The following is a 23,535-nucleotide window of genomic DNA, read 5'->3' as shown; positions in this document are numbered from 1 at the left end:
GGGAGAAAAAATTGTTTGCATCCAAATATAAGAAAAAATCACGACAAAATTGAAGATTTCTCTGAAATGGTACGTGATGGGTAATTTTTGATGTAATATTCATGATCAGCACCCAAAATTCTATAAGAAACACCCAGCAGTGTTCAGGAAGCAAAAACTTTGTTGTGCAGTGTTATTAATTGGTTCATAAAATCTGTGTCACACCATATGCATGTCCTGTTTACCAGAAAATCTATCTTTTCCCGCATATGCCCCTTTAATCTACCACATCAGAAACTTCAAGCCATCGTCCAGTAAAAGCCTGCCCATCACAGGATATTCTTGCAAAATAATGTATTTTTATATTCTTGGTTAAGACATGTTCTCATCCTTCTCAGATCCACTTCCCTGGCATTACAGCAGATGTGACACTAGTTGCCATGTAAAAGAATAAGTTTCGTTTCACTCGCTCATTTTTTTTCTCTTGGCTTGCTGATTTCAGCAAGCATAGATTGTGCAAAGGCTTGACAGTTTTTAGTCAGAGCATTCTCAGCCATCTTAGGCCTTTAGTTACTTCCCTCCAGAACAAGGACATATCTTAATAACCCCAATCATAAAAAGCATAAAGGACTCTTCCAACGCACCTTCCAATTACAGACCAATAGCTAACATACCACTATTCACCAAAATCGCGGAAGGGGCAGTAAAAGCAGAACTCTCCGCATACCTGGAAAAATTCAATATCCTAAGCGACAATCAATCGGGCTTCCGCACGGACCACAGCACAGAGACCATCATCGCCTCCTTACTAGACCACCTGCACATACTCTTCAGTCGGGGCACCAGCGCCCTGATCTTACAATTTGATCTAAGCAGTGCGTTTGACCTAGTTGACCACACTATTCTCCTGGAATGCTTGGCCCACATTGGAATCTCAGACCGGGTACTCAGCTGGTTCCAAGGGTTCCTACGAAACAGATCCTACAGGGTACACAAAAAGGACAACTTCTCCTACAGCTGGGTGAACTCCTGCGGTGTACCACAAGGCTCCCCCTTATCCCCCACCCTGTTCAATATCTACCTCGCCTCCCTCAGTAACCTCCTTCACAAACTTAAGCTAAAATTCTTCATCTATGCAGATGACATCACAATTGTCATCCCTCTAACCAGTCTATCCCAGGATCTTCTCAACTACATAACTAGCATACTCAGCCAGATAGAACTCTGGATGCTCTCCTTCAAACTAAAGCTCAACCCAGACAAAACAAAATTCTTTCTAGCCACCCCCAAAGACAAAATCAAAGACACCACAATCCAGGTGAAAGGATTGGTTTTCCCACTCGAACAAACATTAAAAATACTAGGAGTCACGCTTGACAAACATCTATCCCTAGAAAACCACACCGACCTCATTGTCAAGAAAGGCCTTTCAGCACTCTGGAAACTCCGTACCATAAAGAAATATTTCGATGACACTGCATTTCGACTATTAGTTCAATCCTCTATCCTCAGCATACTGGATTACTGCAATATCATTTACCTAAGCTCCACAAAGAAAATCACCAGAAGACTAAAACTGATTCAAAACACAGCTGTCCGCCTCATTTTCGGCCTGAACAAATGGGAACACATCACCCCCTTCTACCACCAACTGCACTGGCTACCCTTCGATTCCCGAGTCCTCTTCAAGTTCGCCTGCATCTGTTACAAGACAGTATTTGGTCTCTCACCAAAATACCTCTCCCCACATTTCAATATGTATTGCACCAACAAGAAATCCCGCAGAATCCAGTTGTTTACCTTCCCCTCCATAAAATCATGCCAGCTCAAAAGATTCATCGACAAAACTTTCGCCTTCCAGGCGGCCAAGCTGAACCCTTGGCTAGCCCAAATGATGCTAGAGGCCCCGACCTACCTAGACTTCAGAAAACTTCTCAAAACACACCTCTTCCGCGAACAAGACCCTTAGTCCTTACTCCCCGCATACACTCCAACCCCCCCCACCCCCACCTCCCTCTCCCCCCCTCTTCTGATTTCCCACTCCCTCCATTTTATCCTCTAACCCAACTACGATAAACCTGTGACTCCTTCCGCGCTACCTGCAATTCCGATAAAATTTTTGTAAATCCGGGTTCAGACCGGATCCTAATGTAACGAATGTAAACCGCCTAGAACTCTCTGGGTATGGCGGGATATAAGAACCTAATAATAATAATAATAATAATAATAATAATAATACATTAGGGAATTTCAGGGTAGGCTCTTCACCTGTTACCTGTACAGGACTCTCGCGCTCTCTCTCTCTCTCCTCCCTTCTCAATTTATAGAATATATTTACATTACATTACATTACATTAGGGATTTTTATTCCGCCATTACCTTGCAGTTCAAGGCGGATTACAAAAGAATTATCCAAGATAGTGGTACAACAAGAATTTACAAAAAAAAAAAAAAAAATTGGTCATTTTCAAAAAGAGTAAGAAATGGGTAAGGTTATTTGTTTGGGGTAGTTGGCTTTAGTGAGAGGTGGAGTTTGAGACTTGCGGTATTATTTCTTTTTTCAGAGTTTTCTTGAAGAGTATGGTCTTTATTTCTTTTCTAAAAGTCTTGTAGTCGAGGAATGCCGTCAGTAGATTGGCGATTTGGTTGTCTAGTTTGGCTGCTTGAGTGGCCAGGAGGCCATCATATTGTTTTTTCCGTTTGACCTCCTTAATTGGGGGGTATGAGAATAGGATGTGAGTTTTCCTATGTCTGGTTGCGGTGTTGTGGATGAGGCAGTTATTCAGGTAGTTTGGACTATCTCCGTATAAAGTCTTAAATAGTAGGCAGTAGAATTTAAATTGTATTCTTGCTAGAATCGGAAGCCAGTGTGATTGGGAGATATGCTTCTGTAATGTGATCATGTTTCTTTAATGAGTAGATGAGTCTTAGTGCTGTGTTTTGGATAGTTTGTAGTTGTTTTGTTATGGTTGTAGGGCATGGGAGGTAGAGGATATTACAGTAGTCAAGTAGGCCTAGTATTAAGGACTGAACTATGAGCTGGAATTGAATTTTCTTGAGTCTTGTCTTAAGTTTCTCATGACTAAGAGTGACTTTTGTATTGTTTTATTGATTTGCGGTTGCATGGTGCAGCATCTGTCGATAGTTATTCCTAGCAGTTTTAGGGTGGTTTGTATGGGATAGTTGATTGCGTTGATTTCAATGTTGATTATGGTTGGTATTTTGTTGTTTTCTAGGAGGATGAATTTTGTTGTATCTGGGTTCAATTTCAGTTTGTGATCTTTCATCCAGGTTGCTATTGATTTTAGTGTTTGGTATATTGTGTTCGTCATGGAGAGCTCAGGTTGATCGAAGGGTATGAGAATGGTAATGTCATCGGCATAGCTGTAGGAGGTTATGCCTTGTTTGTCCAGGTGAGAGCTGAGGGAGGCTGTATAGAGATTGTAGAGAGTCGGGGATAGAGGGGATCCTTGGGGAACTCCGCAGGGGTTTGACCAAGGTTCAGATTTTTGTTTGTCTGATTTTACTCTAGAGGTTCTTGATTTAAGGAATCCTTCAAATCATGTGTATACTTTTATCTGTGATACCTGTTGTATCCTGGATTTGTAGTAGAATGTTATGGTCCACCAAGTCGAATGCAGCGGTAAGGTCTAGTTGTATGAGCATCATTTTTTTTCCTGTGCTGAGATGTTGTCTGGCTGTGTCCAAGAGAGATCCTAGTAGTGTTTCCGTGCTGAAGTTGTTTCTGAAGCCGGATTGTGTGGGATTGAGTATGTTATGGTTTTCTAGGTAATTGGAGAGGAATTTGGCAACTAGTCCTTCTATTATTTTGACGTAGAGTGGAATAGAGTCAATGGGTCTGTAGTTGGCTGTTTGGTCTATCGGTCCTTTGGGGTCTTTGAGGATCGGGGTGATGATGATTTCGCTGAGGTTGGTAGGGTAGTGGCCGTTTATTAGCGATATTTGTATCCAGTTTAGAAGAAGAGCGCAAAATTTTGTGCTGGATGTTTTTAGGAGATATGGTGGACAGTTGTTGAGGTCACAGGATGCATGGCTCTATTTTTTGTAGTATTTGTTGAATTCAGGCCATTGTATGTTGGGGAATTGAGACCATATTCTATCTGCTGCAGTAGAATCTCTATCTATGGGGAGAATTGTGAATTCATTAGGATGGGTAGAGGTGTCATTGAGGGTAGCTCTTGCATTGGTAATTTTATTTTGGAAGTGTTCTGCTAATACAGTGGCTGAGGGGTGGTAGTATTGTTAGTGGTCAGGTAGGGTTTGGTGTCGGTTAGGGTTTTTAGAATTTGGAATAGTTTTTTGGTGTCTTGGGTTTCAGTGCCTATTAGTTTGGTGTAGTGTGCTTTTCTCTTGTCCTTTAATTGTGATTTGTATTGTTTGTTGATTTTTTTTCCAGGCGGATTTTGTATGATCCGAGTTCGATTTTCTCCATTTTCTCTCTAGTCGTCTACATTGTCTTTTGAGTTGTAGCAGTTCAGAGTCAAACCATTTATCTGATCTCCTGCTGGGTCTGGATTTGGTTTGAAGTGGGGCTAAATCATCAAGGGTGTTGGAGCAAAGTCTTTCCCAATGTAAGATGAAATCCTCAGGGTTGTTTTCTAGAATAGTTTCATCTATCTTAGACCAGAATATGGAGGGTTCGATGTGTTTGCTTGAGGTGTATGTTACTTTATTGAGTTTTGTTTTTTTTGTTTTTGGTCCAGTTGATGTTGAAAGTGTAGGTGTAGTGGTCTGACCAGATGGATCTGGACCATGTTCCGTTAGATGTATGAATTTCTGTTAAGGATGGTTGGTGGGTCATGAAGGCTGCAATATCAAGTTGGTGGCCTTTTTCATGAGTTGTTTGTGGATTTAGCATTTGGAAGGATAAGGCTTTGAGAAATGAGAGAAAGTTGTCTACTTGTTTGGATGATTAATCATCTAGGTGTAGATTTGGGTCTCCTAAGAGTAGGTTGTAGGTTGCTATTAGTGAGTTTTGGTATATGAAGTCTTCCACTTCAGTTCTTGCTAAAGACCAGTTTCCCGGCGGCGCTATGTAGCAGAGCATGCAGTTTAGTGTGTCTTTTAGTGTGGTGCTTGAGAGTTGGCAAGCTAATAGGTCCATGTACGGGTTAGATGTTTTCTCAATTATATTAAGGATTAGGTCTTGTTTGATTAAGATTGCTAGGCCTCCACCTCTTTTTTTTTCTCTACAGACCACTGTAATTTTGTATCTTTGTGGGCAGACTTCAGTTATTCTGGGGTCTAAGTCGGAGGTTAGCCAGGTTTCTGTGAGGAAAAGACAGTCCAGGTTTTCTTGTGTTATCCAGGTTTTTATAAGCTCTGTTTTTAGGGAATGTTTTAATAAATTGATTAATTATAGTAGTTCAGCTTCTTCTGTTTTTATGCATATTTGTTGGGGAAATCCTGAAAACACAACTGGATTGCGGCCCTCGAGGACTGAGGTTGCCCACCCCTGTTCTAGACCATAGGGTTATTTCCCTTTGCCCGTATGGACTGCAAAAGAGAACCATTCCAGGTTTTCTACTCAATCTCTAGAGTACTTCACAGGCTAGCTTAGCTCTTCCCATCAGTCTTTCTCCTGCATGCATGGCTGCAGGTGTTGGAATTCTGCTCTCCCACATTTATTATTGTTAATTCAATGTAGTTTTGTTCCCTTTCGCGGTTCTTTCGCATTTCAAGCACTTTAAAAGCTGCCTGCTTTGAGAATTCACAGACTTAAGTCTGTTGCTGACAGGCCGATCTTTGGGGATACCTGTTAGCCGGTTTGCTAGTCTTCCTTAGAGCTCAGGGCCATCCCTGACCTGGTCTCGCTCCCAGTTAAGCGGGGGGGGGGGGGGGGGGGTCGAGTGCAGACTGTTCAGCATGCTTAGGGGGCTCAGCAGTGTTCCGTAGCGTGCAGGCTGCATTTGCGTCTCAGCCCATCCTGGTGCATAGTCGATGGTCCACAGGGGTGGAGGCATAGTCAGAGGGTGTGACTGTCAGCCCGAAAAATCAGTTTGGTAACAGCTTTCCCGGTAGTGTGGCAGTGAATTATGACTCTAGCTTTTCACAGAGGCTAGAAAGTAGGTGCAGCTTCTGTCTTCAATACTGGGAGTAAGAGGAGCTGACAGGCTCTATCAGTGATTTTTAAAACTTAATTTCAAGGGGTTTCTAGAGGTCCCCTGGGTTCCCCAACCTGAATTCTGTTATTTTCTCAATTTTTTAATTTTGGAAAAACCATTTTTTATAGAGTTTTATGGCGCAATTTTGATCCGGTGGCCATCTTGGATTTTTACCGATCTTTTTTTCAACTTTTCCCTGCTTCTTAAAATTTCAAGTTTTTGCAAGAAAAATTGCTGGGATGGATTCCTCAGAGTCTCCTAAAGTGGATTCATGTAAAATTTGTGTAAATTTGCCCCTTTTGGAGTGTCTGTGCACCACATTCTGCGTGGCGTGGTTAGGGGGGGCGGTAACTTCGGGTTCAGCCTCCCTTCTGCAGAAGCAGGTGATAACAACGTTTAGCTTGTCCATTGGGGTGGCTGTCTTTATTTTCGGGGCTTGGGACTACGCATTTATTGTTCAGCCGAAAGATGGACCCTCCGCAGCCTAAGAAACGCAAGTCTAAATCATCTAAGGGTGACTCTATGCCGCAGGGTCTAGATGCCTTCTCGGAGTTCATGAAATTTTTGTGGTCTGAGTTTCAATCAAGGGGTCTGGCTGCTGGATGTTCATCTGTTATCCCTATGGCGTCACACAGCGCCGGTATTTCTTCGGGGACGTCAGTCTCTCAGACCGCCCTGACTGTTTCACAGTCAGTGCAGGAGACTACATCAGCGAATCTGGACCTCACTGATCTTTTACTCACCGGATTGGAGGATCTGGATTGGGATTCTGAATCCGTGGATCCCTTAGGGGCTCTGGATCTTGGAGAAGACCTGACTGGTGCACTTGTTTAAAGTTGCGGCGCTCCTTGACTTGATTGCTGAATCTTTACAGGAATTGGGCTTTGATGACAAACCCGCTACTGCCTCACCTTCCACTTCTTCTTCATGGTTCTGCAGTACGCGTGCCCAATCTTCCATTTTTCCCTGGCATCCAGATTTGAGTTTTTTTAGTCACAGAGCAGTTTGACTCTCCGAAAGGTCCCTTGCGGAATACTCGGGTCATGTCTCGTTTGTATCCTCTGGCACAGGAGTATCAGTATCTGCTGGAACAAACCAAGGTGGATTCCTTGGTGGCCCAGGTGACCAGGGGTACTTCGCTACCTAGTGACGGGGACATTGTGTTACAAGATACGCAGGCTCGCTGGGTGGATGGGATCCTCAGGAAAAGTTTTGACACAGCTAATTAAAGCTGCTGTGGGTTTGTCATTTGTTGCACGTGCCTGTATGGCGTTGGAGACTGAGGTAGTAGATCCTCCTCTGCAGTTTCTGATGACTGGGACGGACTACTTGGCAGATGGCTTATATGACCTTGTGAGGGTTCTGGCAAAGGTCTCATCCTATTCGATATTGGCCCGCTGAATGCTCTGGGTTTGGCAGTGGGCTGGAGATTCCACCTCCAAGGCAACCCTGCCTTGTCTGCCTTTTAAGGGGCAGCTATTGTTTGGTAAGGGGTTGGATGATCTCATGGGTGCTGTGATAGACCATCACCCAAAGTCTATGCCGTATAGTGGGGCCAGACCTAAGGGTGCTGGGCGTTCTACTTTTCGTGGCTCCAGAAGAAGCTTTTGGGACTACAAACAATTTTCTCCCTCCTCATCACAGAGATCTTCACAGGGCTTCAGAGGTTGACCCTATCTTTGCCACCAAAATCTTTCTTCTTATCCCTCTGTGTACTTCCCTTTTATGTTCTTCTTCTCTAAAATTGTATTTCTCCCCCTCTTCCTTATTGTTTCCTGTGACTTTAAAAAGTAGTTACCCTTGTATGTCTTGTAGTGAATTATGTATATTATGTTACTTTTACTATTTGTACAACGCTTTGTACCTTTGGTTAAGCGTTTAATCAAACAAATGAATAAACTTGAAACTTGATATACAAGCTACAGGCGCTCCCAGTCTGCCACCACCCGTCTTGCACGACCTACCAACAAGACACAATGATGCCAGGAAGCTGAGGGTCCCTCTAAGACAGGAGTCTCAAAGTCCCTCCTTGAGGGCCGCAATCCAGTCGGGTTTTCAGGATTTCCCCAATGAATATGCATGAGATCTAGGTGCATGCACTGCTTTCAGTGCATATTCATTGGGGAAATCCTGAAAACCCGACTGGATTGCGGCCCTCAAGGAGGGACTTTGAGATCCCAGCTCTAAGATAGGATGTCAGCTGTGTGAGTTTCTGCCTGCCTGGATGCGCATTTGTTATGCCAGTTATGCCCCAGCATATTACTGATAATTTTGTTTATGTATTCTCAAGTCTGCTGACCTGAACTCCTTACCCCCAAAGAAAAGTAATACCAGATGGTCTCTACAATAACATTGCTTATTGTAGATCCTGACCTCTTTGATCTGATTTCCTTGATCACACCAAAAGGACAGATGGCCTCTGTAACACCTTCTTGATAGCATCAAAGAGACAGTGCAACACCTATCCTGACTTCCTTTATTTGAATGACAACTGGATAGCATCAAAGAGACAATAAACTGCAACACCTCCTTGCCGCTCAAATAACCTCAGTAAAGACAGATGGGAAACTACATCAAAAAGAAAGGGACAGTAAACATCCTAACCTCCTTGATCTTCAAAGGGACAGTGAAACCAGTCTCATGGGAAAACAATTTCTGCAAACACCTCCTTCTGACATCCTGACCTGGGTGTTGTCAAAACACAGAACAAAAGAGCAGGACTAATTGTAACAGCAGGACCAGCTGTTTATGCTTTTACTATGAACTCCTCAGTGTGCATCCTATATAAGACCGGGATTCTGACCCTGACAGCAGAATCCATGATGTCTGTAGGAAGAAGCCACGACGTCTAAAGGGACAGTCCTTTGGTCCACCCATCTATCTATTGCACGGATTCCCACTAGTGAGGATGGTCGTTATATGGGGTCAAGGTGATGATAATTTATAATTAATATTTATCTATGCATGTAATAAAGTGTTATTGTTTAAGCTTTATATTGTCTGGGTGCTTTTCTGAGGGTTACTGATCATCCCACCTGTATGAAATTAGTGGCAGAACAGCATTACAACAGACCAGTAGGTCTTTGACATTATTCGATTGGGCTACAAACTGGAATTCGCCTAACCCTTGTCCGATTGGTTCATGACTTTTCCGGCAGAGAGTCAGGAAAAAGAGCTCAGAGTCTAAGCTACTGTTCAGCTCTTGCTGGATATTCGAGCAATAGAGCCAGCGTCAAGCTTTTTTTTTGTGCTCAGGCAGATACTCTGTTTATCATGCCAAAGAAAGGGCCAGAAGATTCTAGATCTGACACATGTGAATGCAGCTCTCAAGATTCCTCAGTTCCAGATGAAGACTGTGAAGTCGGTCATTGCGGCGGTGTTTCCAGGGAAGTTTCTGGCCTTCTTGGTCTTGCAGAGGTGTACCTGCACATTCCCATCTTTCCAGCTCAAAGCAAATTTCTACGGTTTCATGTGCTGGATCAACATTACCAGTTTTCAGCTCTGCCCTTTGGTCTGGCAACAGGATCCTGGACATTCACCAAGGTGAATGGTGGTAGTAGCAGCTCCTCTGAGGAAGATGGGGTTGCAAGTTTACCCATATCTGGACAACTGGTTGATCAGAGTGCCTTCGTTGGCAGAGGGGCATTCTACGGTGGACAGGGTGGTCCGGGTACTGGAATCCTTGGGCTGTATTGTCAATTTCAGGAAGAGCCATCTGATGCCCACATAATTCCTAGAGTACCTGTGAATTCTGTTCAGTACAGCGGAGGGTCATGTTTACCTGCCTGAACCTCACAGATGAAGGCTTTTCAGGCGATTGTGAGACATTGGGGTCCACGCCGCGTCGATCTCATGGCCATGGCACAAAACAAAAAAGTGCCACGCTTCTTCAGCAACAGATTCGAGCTCAGAAGTGCAGGGCTCGATGCTCATGTACAGCCGTTGCCTCTGGATGTTCTTCTCTACTTCTTTCCACCCTGGCCGATGATAGGTAGGGTTCTTCGAGGGATTGCGGCTCATCCAGGCTGAGTCATTCTAGTGGCTCCCAACTGGATGCGAAAACCCTGGTACACAGATCTGATGCGCCTGCGGGTAGGATGTTGTCTGCACTTGAGCGCTAACACGGACCTTCTTACTTAGGGCCCAGTAGTAATGGAAGATCCAGGTCGTTTTGCTCTTGAGCTTGCGGCCTTAGAATGTAAACACTATTCAGAGCTTGTGATTGCTACTCTTCTCAAATCTAAGAAGTCATCCACAGTGTCCGCCTACACTAAAGCGTGGAGCACCTTCAAACATTGGTGCACCCCTTTTTCAGCTCATGTGTCTCGAGTCCTTGCCTTTCTTCAGGCTGATCTAGGTAAGGGCCTCACTATGGCATATTTAAGAGTCCAGATGGCCGGTCTATCTTGTTTCCAATCTCGGGATAGCCAGTCCTCGGTAACGTCACCTCCAGATGTTGCTCATTTTTTTGAAAGGGGCTCTTCGGGTCCAGCTATTTGTTAAAAATCCATTCCCAGCCTGAGACCTTAATGTGGTGATGTCGGGCCTTACCAAAGTTCATTTTTGTGCCTCTTCGCGATGCTTTGCTTCTGGATCTTACAATCAAGTCTGTTTTTCTGGTTGTCCTCACTTCTGCCTGTAGGGTGTCCGAGCTGCAGGCGTCTTGTAGAGACCCTTTCCTCTGAATTTCAGAGATAGGAGTTTTGCTCCTGACCATTCCTTTGTTTTTGCCTAAGATAGTTTCAGCGTTCCATGTCAATCAGGAGGTGTGTTTGCCTGGTTTTCAGCCGACAAATTCCAAATATCAAAATCATCTCCTGAAAAGTTTGGACGTGCGCAGAGTTCTGCTGCATTACCTGGAGGTCACTAATGATTTTCGCCTTTCTGACCATCTGTTTGTGCTGATGCAATCACTTCTGCAAGGTATTCCTGCTTCTAAGGCCACGATCTCAAGGTGGATCCGTAGGGCCATTTCCTCTACTTACATTCTGGCAGGAAAATAATCTCCTGTTTCTGTTAAGGTGTATTCTACTAGGAGTGTGGCTTCCTTGTTGGCCGAAGCATGATCGGTTTCTCATGAAATTTGCAGGGTGGCAACATGGTCGTCTCTTCACACATTTGAACATATGAACATAAGATTTGCCGCTGCTGGGTCTTCAAGAAAGGTTCGAGGGGAGATCGGGAAACTACAGACTGGTGAGTCTGACCTCGGTACCGGGAAAGATGGTAGAGGCGCTGATAAAGGACCGCATCATTGATCACCTTGACGGACATGGGCTGATGAGGACCAGTCAGCACGGTTTCAGCAAAGGCAGATCATGTTTGATGAACTTGCTGCACTTCTTTGAGGGTGTAAAGAGGCAGATAGACAAGGGCGACCCGGTCGACATTGTATATCTGGATTTTCAGAAGGCGTTTGACAAGGTTCCACATGAACGAGTACTTCAGAAAATTGAAAGCCATGGAATCGAGGGTGAAATCCTCACGTGGATTAAAAACTGGCTGGAGCATAGGAAACAGAGAGTGGGGGTAAATGGACAATACTGGGACTGGAAGAGCGTCACCAGTGGGGTGCCGCAGTGCTCGATGCTTGGATCTGTGCTCTTCAACATTTTTATAAATGATCTAGACATTGGTACAATGAGTGAGGTGATTAAATTTGCGGACGATACGAAGGTATACAGAGTAGTGAAAACACAGGGGGATTGTGAAGATCTACAACGACATAATCAAGCTCGACAAATGACATGGCAAATGAGGTTCAATGTGAATAAGTGTAAAGTGATGCATGTCGGTAACAAAAATCTCATGCACGAATACAGGATATCCAGGGCGGTACTTGGAGAGACCTCCCATGAAAGGGATTTGGAAGTTCTGATCAATAAATCGAAGCCGTCCATGCAATGTGTAGCGGCGGCGGCAAAAAGGGCAAACAGAATGCTAGGAATGATAAAGAAGGGGATCACAAACAGATCAGAGAAGGTTATCATGCCATGTACTGGGCAATGGTGCACACTTACCTGGAGTACTGCATCCAGCACTGGTTGCCGTACATGAAGAAGGACACGGTACTACTGGAAAGGGTCCAGAGAAGAGCGACTAAGATGTTTAAGGGGTTGGAGGGGCTGCCGTAAAGCGCTCTTCTGGAGGCTGTTATAGGGGAAAACACCCTCCCGGGATTCAAGACAAAGTTAGAGAAGTTCCTGCTAAACAAGAACATGCGCTGGTAGGGCTAGTCTTGGTTAGGGTACTGGTCTTTGACCACAGAGCCGCCGCGTGAGCGGACTGCTGGGCATGATGGACCACTGGTCTGACCCAGCAGCAGCAATTCTTATGTTCTTATGAGAGACCTCCCAGGAAAGAGACTTGGAGTTCTGATTGACAAGTCGATGAAACTGTCCGTGCAATGCTTGGTGGCGGCGAAAAGGGTGAACAGAATGCTAGGAATGATAAAGAAGGGGATCATGAACAGATCGGAGAAGGTTATCATGCCGTTGTACCGGGCCATGGTGCACCCTCACCTGGAGTACTGCATCCAGCACTGGTCTCTGTACATGAAGAAAGACATGGTACTACTCAAAAGGGTCCAGAGAAGAGCAACTAAAATGGTTAAAGGGCTGAAGGAGTTGCCGTTCAGTGAGAGATTAGAGAAACTGGACCTCTTCTCCCTTGAAAAGAGGAGACTGAGAAGGGACATGATCGAAACATTCAAGATATTGAAGGGAATTGACTTAGTAGAGAGACTGAGATTGTTCACCCGCTCCAAGGTGGAGAGAACGAGAGGGCACTCGCTAAAGTTAAAAGGGGATAGATTCCATACAAACATAAGGAAGTTCTTCTTCATCTTGAAAGTGGTAGACAATTAGAATGCTCTTTCTGAGTCTGTTATAGGGTAAAACACCCTCCAGGGATTCAAGACAAAGTTGGACAAGTTCCTGCTAAACTGGAACGTACGCAGGTGAGGTTGGACTCATTTAGAGCACTGGTCTTTGACCTAAGGGCCATTGTGTGAGCAAGATGGGCAAGATGGACCACTGGTCTGACCCAGCAGCGGCAATTCTTATGTCCTTATGTTCCTTGAGTTTGCCTTCCTGCTTCTTTTTTCAATTATTTTCATAAAGGTTCTTTTTTTATTATTATTATTATTCTACTATATTATTTTAAAAATTAATTAAATTAATATGTTTCGGTGTCAAGGAGCCGTCAGACAACTTTCAAACATTTGCCCCTGCCATCAGCATCAGTGGTTCTTCAGCCTTCTTTCTACTTCACGGCCTCGTCCTTTCCAGCTGACCTGACTCTGAGGCTATATACACAAATAAAGAACTAGAAGGAAAAAAAACAATAATATCAAACTACCAGAATATTTTCTTCCTCTCTTTTAGAAATATTAGGCCTGGAGTCGGATTTCCTGCAACTTGAACTTTTATGTAGTGCCAATTCCTTCGAATAGCATTATTGGCATATCTAGCATCAAGTTAATTTAATGCATGCCTCTCGTCGACGCCATCGTTGTACGATGCAGGCTGTCATTTCTGAAGTACATTGCCTATTGAGGCAACCATACTTCGAAACATGCTGCACCTTCTGTACCAGCTAGCGGCTTATGGTGCCGGTGCCTCCTCTTCATACATCGACGGTGCACCTCTTCATTTTTCTTCAATGTCAAAGGAGTTACATTGAGTTATCCTCGACATCATCGTAGGTACCGGCGGATAAGCCAGCCAGTACCATTACACTTTTTCGGGATCAACTGAAAGAATTCTTCAAGATGAATATCGCTTGCATGCAACACTGCTGCTAACGTTGGATCCCTCATACCAGCCCATGCTGAGCGTAGCATATAGAGGCCAAGGGTACCAACTCCAGTTTTTTCATTGCAGCATTGATGAACACCAAGATTTCAAAGGAACATTATCACATTATGATTTTCCTTTTCCTTGATGTCATCGATCCAGTGCTGCAGCTGCTGCACCGATGGTACTGACTATTGACCAAAAGGTACCAGTGCAGATCTTCAAGGAACAACTCAATGAGTTTTTCTGAAGGGAGCTCAGTGACACAAATTGCACTTGATACTGGTGCTTACATTACCTCCCTTGGTACCGGAGCAGCCTAAGTATAGCACTTTGAAGTTGCATGGTACTGATTCCAGGTCTACACCGACACACTACTCAACCCAAAAATCAGTCGAACCGCTGAATTTTGAATGATTTGGAGTCTTTGTAGGTTTTTTTTTTTAAGGTACCCAAATAAGTGATGTTGCAGTAGCCAAGTGTGCTTAGAATGGAAAATTGAACCAATAAGCGGAATGATACTGCATCTAAATATTTTCTAATGGTTCTGAGTTTCCATAAGCTCGAGAAGCATTTCCTAACCAAAAAGTATGTGTATACATTTAGGGTGAGGTGTCGGTCCAGGGTCACTCCCAGAATTTTTATGGAATCTTCAGTAGGGAAGACCTGACCGTTCTTTAATTTTGTCATTTGGGCTTGCTAAGAAAAATTTGGTTTTGTCTGAGTTGAGTTTTAGTTTGAATTTGGTCATCCATAATCAGATCTGATTTAAAATAAATGACAGGTGATTCTTTGTTTCAGACGACAGGGATGTAAGGGAGATGACTATAGTGATATCGTCTGCATAGATGTAGAATTTGACTTTTAAGCTTTGCAGTAAGTTGCGAGGTAAATGTTAAACAATGTTGGGGAAAGATGCAATAACTCTCTCAGTACTGAATGATTGTCTAAAGCCTGATTGGGAGTCATGGAGGGATTCGTGCAATAGTTCTGTAATCGTTAGACTGAGAGATGGTACTTTTTATCTTTTACAATGGGTCTGAGAATGATGTGCCCTTTATTTGCAGGAACAGTTCCTTTGTTTAGCGAGTCTGTTAACCAGAAGTAGAGATCTGCCAGGAACTTGTCTGAAGCTTTAGACATAAGAACACAAGAATAGCTTTACTGGGTCAGACCAATGGTCCATCAAGCCCAGTAGCCCGATCTCACGGTAGCTAATCCAGGTCACTAGTACCTGGCCAAAACCCAAGGAGTAGCAATACTCCATGTTACCAATACGGGGCAAGCAGTGGCTTCCCCCATGTCTTTCTAAATAAAAGACTATGGACTTTTTAAAACCAGCTACGCTATCCGCTCTTACCACATCCTCTGGCAACGCGTTCCAGAGCTTAACTATTCTCTGAGTGAAATTTTTTTTTCCTCCTATTGGTTTTAAGAGCATTTCCCTGTAATTTCATCAAGTGTCCCCTAGTCCTTGAAATTTTTGACGGAGTGAAAAATCTATCCATTTGTACCCGTTCTACTCCACTCAGGATTTTGTAGACTTCAATCATATCTCCCCTCAGCCTTCTCTTTTCCAAGGTGAAGAGCCCTAACCGTTTTAGTCTTTCCTCATACGAGAGGAGTTCCATCCCCTTTACCATCTTGGTTGCCCTTCTTTGAACCTTTTCTAGTGCCACTATATTTCTTGAGATAAGGAGACCAGAATTGAACGCAATACTCCAAATGAGGTCGCATCATGGAGCGATACAGGGGCATTATTACATTCTTAGTCTTCTTAGCTATCCCTTTTTTATTAATTCCCAGCATCCTGTTTGCTTTTTTGGCCGCCACCACACATTGGGTTGAAGGTTTCATCGTATTGTCTACAATGATACCCAGATCCTTTTCTTGGGCGTTAACCCCTAAAGTGGACCCTAGCATCTGGTATCTGTGATTCAGGTTATTCTTCCCAATGTGTATCACCTTGCATTTATCCACATTAAATTTCATCTGCCACTTGGACGCCCAGTCTTCCAATTTCCTAAGGTCCGCCTGCAATTTTTCGCAATCTGCATGCGTTTTAACAACTTTGAACAATTTAGTGTCATCTGCAAATTTAATCACGTAACTCATCGTTCCAATTTCCAGATCATTTATAAATAAGTTAAATAGCACCGGTCCCAGTACAGATCCCTTTGGCACTCCACTGTTTACTCTCTTCCATTAAGAAAAATGACTATTTAACCCTACCCTCTGTTTTCTATCCGATAACCAATTTCTAATCCACAACTGAACTTTGCCACTTATCCCATGACTCTTTAATTTTCTCAGGAGCCTCTTGTGAGGAACTTTATCAAAAGCTTTCTGAAAATCTAGATACACTATATCAACTGGCTCACCTTTATCTACCTTAGAGCAGATGGACAGGGGTCAATGGGCGAATAAGTTTGGGTCTATTTTTGAAATAGGAAATTGAATTGAGACCGAGTTGGTGAAGGAAGTCCAGATCATGTCGACCTGGGATGCATGAATTCTTGAGGTCAGTGGCGTGGCTTCTGTTAAGGGAGGCTCTTGCGGTTTGAATTTTGGATTGAAAATGGTGAGCGAAGGCATTGGTGGAGGGAGGAGTGTTGTTGAAGGGGTTGGTTAGAGGTGTGGCAACAGTCAAGTTGTTAACTATTCTAAATAGCTCCTTTGAATCGAGACTGTGCTGGTTTATTTGGGAGGAGTAATATTTTTTTTGTTTTTCTTTCAGTTAGAATTTGTATTCTCTGGATTTCTCTCGCCATTTAGGTTTAGTGTCTTCTCCTTTTCCCTTGATCCATGCATGTTCCAGGTGTCTTACTTGACGTTTCAGGATATGTAGCTCTTTGTCAAACCAGTTGTCTGATTTTCTTATGTGTTTTGAGTTTGACCTGTTTGGGTGCAAGGCGATTTAAGGTGTAGTCACTGAAGGAATCCCAGTGGTGTAGAAGTTATCTGATGGTTGGTCGGCAAATTTGTTATCATAACTGGACCAGAATGCAGCCTCATCAACTGGTCCTCTGGTTAGGATAGCGGTTGGAGGTATGGTTTTGTTGGTTTTGGATTTAAGCCAGTTAAGCTTGAAATTGAATATGTAATGGTAAAGCTAGCTATCCTCTTCATAACCTCTAATTTCTTATTATGTGCTTCCCTCATTTAAGAACATAAGCAATGCCTCTGCTGGGTCAGACCTGAGGTCCATCATGCCCAGCAGTCCGCTCACGCGGCGGCCCAACAGGTCCAGGACCTGTGCAGTAATCCTCTATTTATACCCCTCTATCCCCTTTTCCAGCAGGAAATTGTCCAATCCTTTCTTAAACCCCTGTACTGTACTCTGCCCTATTACTCCCTCTGGAAGCGCATTCCAGGTGTCCACCACTCGTTGGGTAAAGAAGAACTTCCTAGCATTCGTTTTAAATCTGTCCCCTTTCAACTTTTCCAAGTGTCCTCTTGTTCTTTTATTTTTCAAAAGTTTGAAGAACCTGTCCTTCTCTACTCTCTCTATGCCCTTCATGATCTTATAAGTCTCTATCGTATCCCCTCTAAGTCTCCTCTTCTCCAGGGAAAAGAGACCCAGTTTCTCCAATCTCTCAGCGTATGAGAGGTTTTCCATCCCTTTTATCAAGCGTGTCGCTCTCCTCTGAACCCTCTCGAGTAACGCCATATCCTTCCTAAGGTACGGAGACCAATATTGGACGCAGTATTCCAGATGCGGGCGCACCATCGCCCGATACAATGGCAGGATAACTTCTTTTGTCCTTGTTGTAATACCCTTCTTGATTATGCCTAGCATTCTATTTGCTTTCTTAGCGGCTGTTGCGCACTGTGCCGTCGGCTTCATTGTCATGTCCACCATTACCCCCAAGTCCCTTTCTTGGTTGCTCTCATTCAATAATATCCCTCCCATCGTATAGTTGTACCTCGGGTTTCTGTTTCCAACATGCAATACTTTACATTTCTCAACGTTGAACTTCATCTGCCATCTCGCCGCCCATTCCCCCAATTTGTTCAAGTCCCTTTGCAATTCTTCGCATTCCTCTTTAGTCCCAGCTCCACTAAATAGTTTTGTATCATCCGCAAATTTTATTATCTCACACTTCGTGCCTGTTTCTAGATCATTTATGAATATATTAAATAGCAGCGGCCCGAGCACTGAGCCCTGCGGAACACCACTCGTGACCCCCATCCAGTCCGAGTAGTGGCCCTTCACCCCTACCCTCTGTTTCCTACCCGCCAACCAGTTTCTGATCCATCTATGTACGTCTCCGTCCACTCCATGGTTCTTCAGTTTCCAGAGTAGACGTTCGTGAGGCACCTTGTCAAAGGCTTTTTGGAAATCAAGGTATATGATGTCTATGGGGTCTCCTCTGTCCATCCGTTTGTTAATTCCTTCGAAGAAGTGCAATAAGTTCGTTAGGCACGATCTCCCCCTGCAGAAACCATGTTGGGTTGTTTTCAAAAGTTCGTTTCTTTCCAGATGTTCATCGATGTGTTCTTTAATCAGTGCTTCCGTCAGTTTCCCCGGAACCGTGGTCAAACTCACTGGTCTGTAGTTTCCCGGGTCACCTCTTGATCCCTTTTTAAAGATGGGCGTGACATTGGCTATCTTCCAATCCTCCGGGATCATGCCTGTTTTCAAGGATAGGTTGCAAATTTGCTGCAGTAGTTCCGCTATTTCCTCCTTTAATTCCTTCAGAACCCTGGGATGGATTCCGTCCGGACCCGGGGATTTGTCAGTTTTAAGTTTTTCTATCTGCCTGTGTACATCATCAAGGCTCACTTCCATGGATGTTAATTTTTCTGCTTGATTTCCATTGAATATTTGTTCAGGTTCCGGTATGTTGGTTGTGTCTTCGTTTGTAAATACAGACGAGAAGAACATGTTGAGTCTTTCTGCGACTTCTTTCTCCTCCTTCACCGCTCCCTTCCTGTCTCCTTCGTCCAGCGGTCCTACCTCCTCCCTAGCTGGCTGTTTCCCTTTAACATATCTGAAGAACGGTTTGAAATTTCATGCCTCCCTGGCTAGCCTCTCTTCATACTCTCTTTTGGCTTTTCGAACCACACGGTGACATTCTTTTTGATACTTCCTGTGCTCCTTCTGGTTCCCTTCAGTTTTGTCCTTTTTCCATTCCCTGAATGAATTTTTCTTATTGCCTATCGCTTCCTTCACTATTTTAGTCATCCATACTGGGTCTTTTGTTCGACCCTTTATTGAATTTATTTATTGAATTTACTTTATTTATTTACTTTATTACTTTATTTATTGAATACTATTACTTTATTTATTGAATTTACTTGTAAACCGTGCCGAGCTCTATCTTTATGGAGATGATGCGTTATACAAACTTAAGGTTTAGTTTAGTTTAATGGTCTGACAGAAGTGATTGTTGCCAGTTGTTTTCTGAGAAGGAAATAGGAGGTTGAAGAGGGTCTTTGGAAGAAGTGGCAACAAGGTCTTGGTGGTGGCTCTTTATGTGTGTAGAACTGAAGGGTAGCCAGGAGTAGTCTAAGTCCTGTAGAAAGGAGAGCAGATCAGAGACTGAGTTGTCATTTTTCGATTCTAGGTGAAGATTTATATCTCCTTGTAATATGCAATTAGGAGAAGCAAGTGAATTTTTAAACACAAAGTTGTGAAAAATGTCCTTTATATTGGTCCAGTTTTTGGGCAACACATAGAAGAGAATGCAAGTGAGAGAAGTTTGTAGACTAGGACTAGACAGCTGACAAGCCAGAATGTCAATGTTATTGTGTTGTTTGAACTCCAGTAGGTTGATTTGGATAGTCTTTCACTATGAGAGCGAGGCTGCCTCCTCGTTTGTTCTTTCTACATAGTGATAGTGTTTTGTAGCCTGGTGGACAGAGGTCTTTGAAAGGGTCTTCTGGCGCAGGAAGCCAAGTTTCAGTGAGAAATAGACAGCCTAAGTTTTCCTCCTTGATCCAGTCTCTGATGAGACTGGCTTTGTTTCTGAAAGACCCAATGTTGGTGTATGCGCATGATATGTGGAGGTAGTTGGTAGGGTAGTAGTTTGCAGGTTGAAGAGAGGGTAGAATTTTGGCTTTTCTAGGTTTGGTATGGGAGGCTGTGCTTTGGTGGATAGGTATGAATTGAGATATGTTTACGCAGTGAATAGAGTAGTGTGCTAGGGGTCTGAGTGTTGGTAGAAGGCAGGAATAGGTGAAAGTGTTAAGTATATTGAGGGTGTAATGGTTCAGGAATATAGTATCCCATCCCAATCTTCCACAGCATGTGTAGTGGAGTGGTGGGAAGGTCAACATGATGGTTTAGGAGGATAGTTGTTTCTAGGTGACATAGTGGGAGGCTGGGCCTCTATGGAGAAGGTGCTAATAGGGCATCTCGAGGAGGAAGGTCAGAATAACAACTTATGGTATCAAGGCATAAATAAATTGGATTAAAAAAAATCATGTAGTCTCAATAGAATGTCTGATAAGTAGCAGGAGGATTTCCAAGGGTGACTTTTAGTAGGATGTTCCAACTGTTGCTGCAGACTGGAGAATCCGACCGAGTTGAGTGAAGATGACCAGAGCAGAATGGTGGTTTGATCAGAATGAGCAGAGATGCAAACTCTTCAGCAGTCAATAATCAAGCAGGCACAGATGATCCGATCCTTTTCAGGTCTTTGACAGAAAAACATGTCTGCAGAGGCATCCCCTAACACCAAGACAGCACCTGGTATACAACCAGCTAAGCGATCAACCACCCTGCTGCTGGAGTCAGGACCAGTGGAGATGTCCCTGCAATGATTTCCCCGCATTGACAAGAAGAAGAGAAGGATTGAAAGGTGAGGTAGGCAGTGGGAAGTCTGTTAAACTGACTGTAATGGCTGGGCACAAGCAAAGAAAGATCAAATAAAAATCAGATCTTTTTCTTGACCGCTGAGTCCTAAGGTGGATTGTAGCATCTGGTAACTATGATTGAATTATTCTTCCCAATGTTCATCACTTTGCATTTTTCCACATTAAATTTCATCTGCCATTGAATGCCCAGTCTTCCAGTTTTCCCAACAAGCTGATTTTTCAGAATTTTTTCTGCTGAGCTAAATAGACACTAAAATAAACCCCTCTCTCTCAATGAATTCTTCTTAAAATCTTAGTTTTTGGCAGTCCTTTCAAGAATTTCCCTTTAATCTTTTATTTCTGTTCAAGAATTTGCCCAGTGCATCTTTAAAATGGCAATTGTAGAGCATTTGCATTTTGATGCAGACCGTTAGAATTGCTGTTAAGGAAGCCAGTTGGTTTGATTATTACCTCTCTCTTTTTCGTAATATGATAACATTCGATCAATGTAGTTCAATATGTCAGCATGTTCAAAATTACATTAACAGGAATAGCTCCAATTTGTGACTGCAAATGTATCTCAGGTTTGTTTCAAGACCTTAATCATCACTAATAATACCACATGTAAGTATAATATATACCCTGCATTCCCCTTGCAAGGATTTGTACATACCAGCGTACTTTGACTTTCAAGATAAGATAAGACAAGCCACAGACTAGTAAATATACTGTAATTTTTACACCCCTCCCTCCCAGATTTGCTGGAATTATAAGTAACTTTTATTTCCTTTGCAGCTATCAACAGATAAAACGGTTAAAGTATTGAACATATTGGAGAAAAATATACAAGATGGATCAAAGCTTTCTACATTGCTAAATCATGTGAGTTTCAAAACCGTATCTCTCATGTTAATTGCTATGTTTAGTTTCTTTAAAATGTTTTTATATGCCTGTGCAAAATTACAATATTATTACTCCTGACATAATTCTGCATGACTGTACAGCACAGAATTCTACATTGAACCTTCTCCCCATTCCCGTGTGGATGTGGCCCCCTTCCCTTCATCAGTGTGATCTGCCATACTTGTAGGCTTCCGAAACCGACAGCAGCAGCCGGCTGGCAGAGGCAGCGCTATGAACATACTGCTTGTGGCTGACCCCACCAGGGCCTTTCCTCTGCTGCGTTACTTCCTGTAGACAGATGACACAGCAGAGGGAAGGCCATGGTAGGGCTGGCCGCAAACAGTTTGTTCACAGCCCAGCCTCTGCCAGCCAGTCTCCACTATCACTGCTGCTTTGGGAGGCCCACAGGTATGTTGGATCACATTGGGGAGTTGGGGGATCGGTTGGTTGCTTAGAGAAAGGCCAGACTCAGGAGGGGAGGAGGCATGGATGCTGGACTGCAAGCTGAGAGGGGACATGACTACCAGACAGACCCACAGGGAGGGAGGGGACAGGACATGGGTGCCAGACTGCAAGGGGTGTGGGAGAGAGAAGGGGTCAAGGATGCTGGACTTGTAAGTAAGGTGGGTATTAGGAGGAGACCCAGACCAGAAAGTGGGGTGAGAAGGAAGAGATGCTTAGCTGTGGAGAGAGAGAGAGATGCCAGACCATGGGGAGCAGGGAAAGGGTTCCAGGTGCAAACAAGGGGGTGGGGTGAGGGGACATGGATGCTGGAACCGCAAGTGGGTGTCTGGGGATGGTAGAGGAAGAGAGAATGACAAAGACCAGAAAGGGAGTGGAAAGAGATTCTTAGCCAGTGGAGAGAGGGAGAGAGACTTGCTAGAAAATGGGGGCCAGGAAAGGAATTCAGGGTGCAAGTAAGAAAAGGGTGGGACTTAGAGGGAGACAGAGCTGCAGTTGGAGTGAGAGAGGGAGCTGAGGAGGTAAAGGCAGAAAGGAGTTCCAGGACTCAGGATGAGAGAATTCTACATAGAACACTACAAATAAACTTTGCAGAATTTTGCACAGAATTTCACATTTTTACATGGAATTCCACCATGTATGTTCTTCTTTTAGAACTACTGTATTTTTCGCTCCATAAGACGTACTTTTTACACCCCCAAAAAGGGGGTGGAAATAAAGGTGCGTCTTATGGAGCTAATACCCAACTACAAGCCCCCCCTCCCCCGGTTACCTTATTTAGCTCCTCCCACAGTCCTGCCCTTCCCTCCAGCTCACTCTGTCAGAGTGGCACAAAATGCAGGTGTGAGTTTTTCACGTGCCTGCCTTGTCCCACACCGCTGTGTGAATGGCTCCCCCCTGCATCGGCGTTCCCCCAGAGGAAAGACAGCAGCAACTCATACAAGTTGCCTCTAACTGGCAGGGAGCTAGCTACCCAACCCCCACCGTCCCAACTTCCTCTCTGCAGCATCCTGCCAGCCAGAAAAAGGAGCTTCACCCCCTTATATGGGGTTGGCGCTTTCTCATACCCAAGTGCTGTCAATCTGAGAATTTCTCCCGTTAATTGGCAGAAAGCCAGCAGAAGCGTCAAGCGACCAATAGGTTGTATGTATATGGTAGTACGCCGGACTGGTTCGCGTCTTCAGGGGCGGGATCAAGTCACAGGTGGACCAATGAGGCAGCTCTTTATTGTTGACAAGCGGAATGAACAGGAAGGTGGAGGTGAGCCTATAATGGAATTGTAAGTCAGAATTCCACAACCAATATTGGCGAAGGTTGTGATGGGATAGAACAGTTGCAAGCCAATGGGCACGTGTGCTGGAAGCTGTGGTGGGTCATCACAGATAACTGCTGCTGTTCGGGACAGTGTTGTGTGACTGGACAGCCTGTGGGGAAAGGGGAGTACTCTGCGACAGTAAGCTTTAGGGAAG

The 23,535-nt window shown here is 43.9% G+C and overlaps 1 protein-coding gene across 1 annotated transcript in view; it reads left to right on the top strand.

Annotated features, from left to right (window-relative positions):
* The window catches only part of NIPBL (NIPBL cohesin loading factor), a 1,354,860-nt gene that overhangs the window by 646,166 nt on the left and 685,159 nt on the right, over positions 1-23,535 (top strand). The window contains 1 exon segment of the mRNA XM_033932779.1: positions 21,497-21,583. Coding sequence (XP_033788670.1) covers positions 21,497-21,583 — 87 coding nt within the window.

Source organism: Geotrypetes seraphini, chromosome 1 (assembly GCF_902459505.1).
Source record: "Geotrypetes seraphini chromosome 1, aGeoSer1.1, whole genome shotgun sequence".
NCBI classification, from domain to species: Eukaryota; Metazoa; Chordata; class Amphibia; order Gymnophiona; family Dermophiidae; genus Geotrypetes; species Geotrypetes seraphini.
Note: the sequence above shows the minus strand (reverse complement) of the source record. Positions and strands in the feature narration are given on the sequence as shown.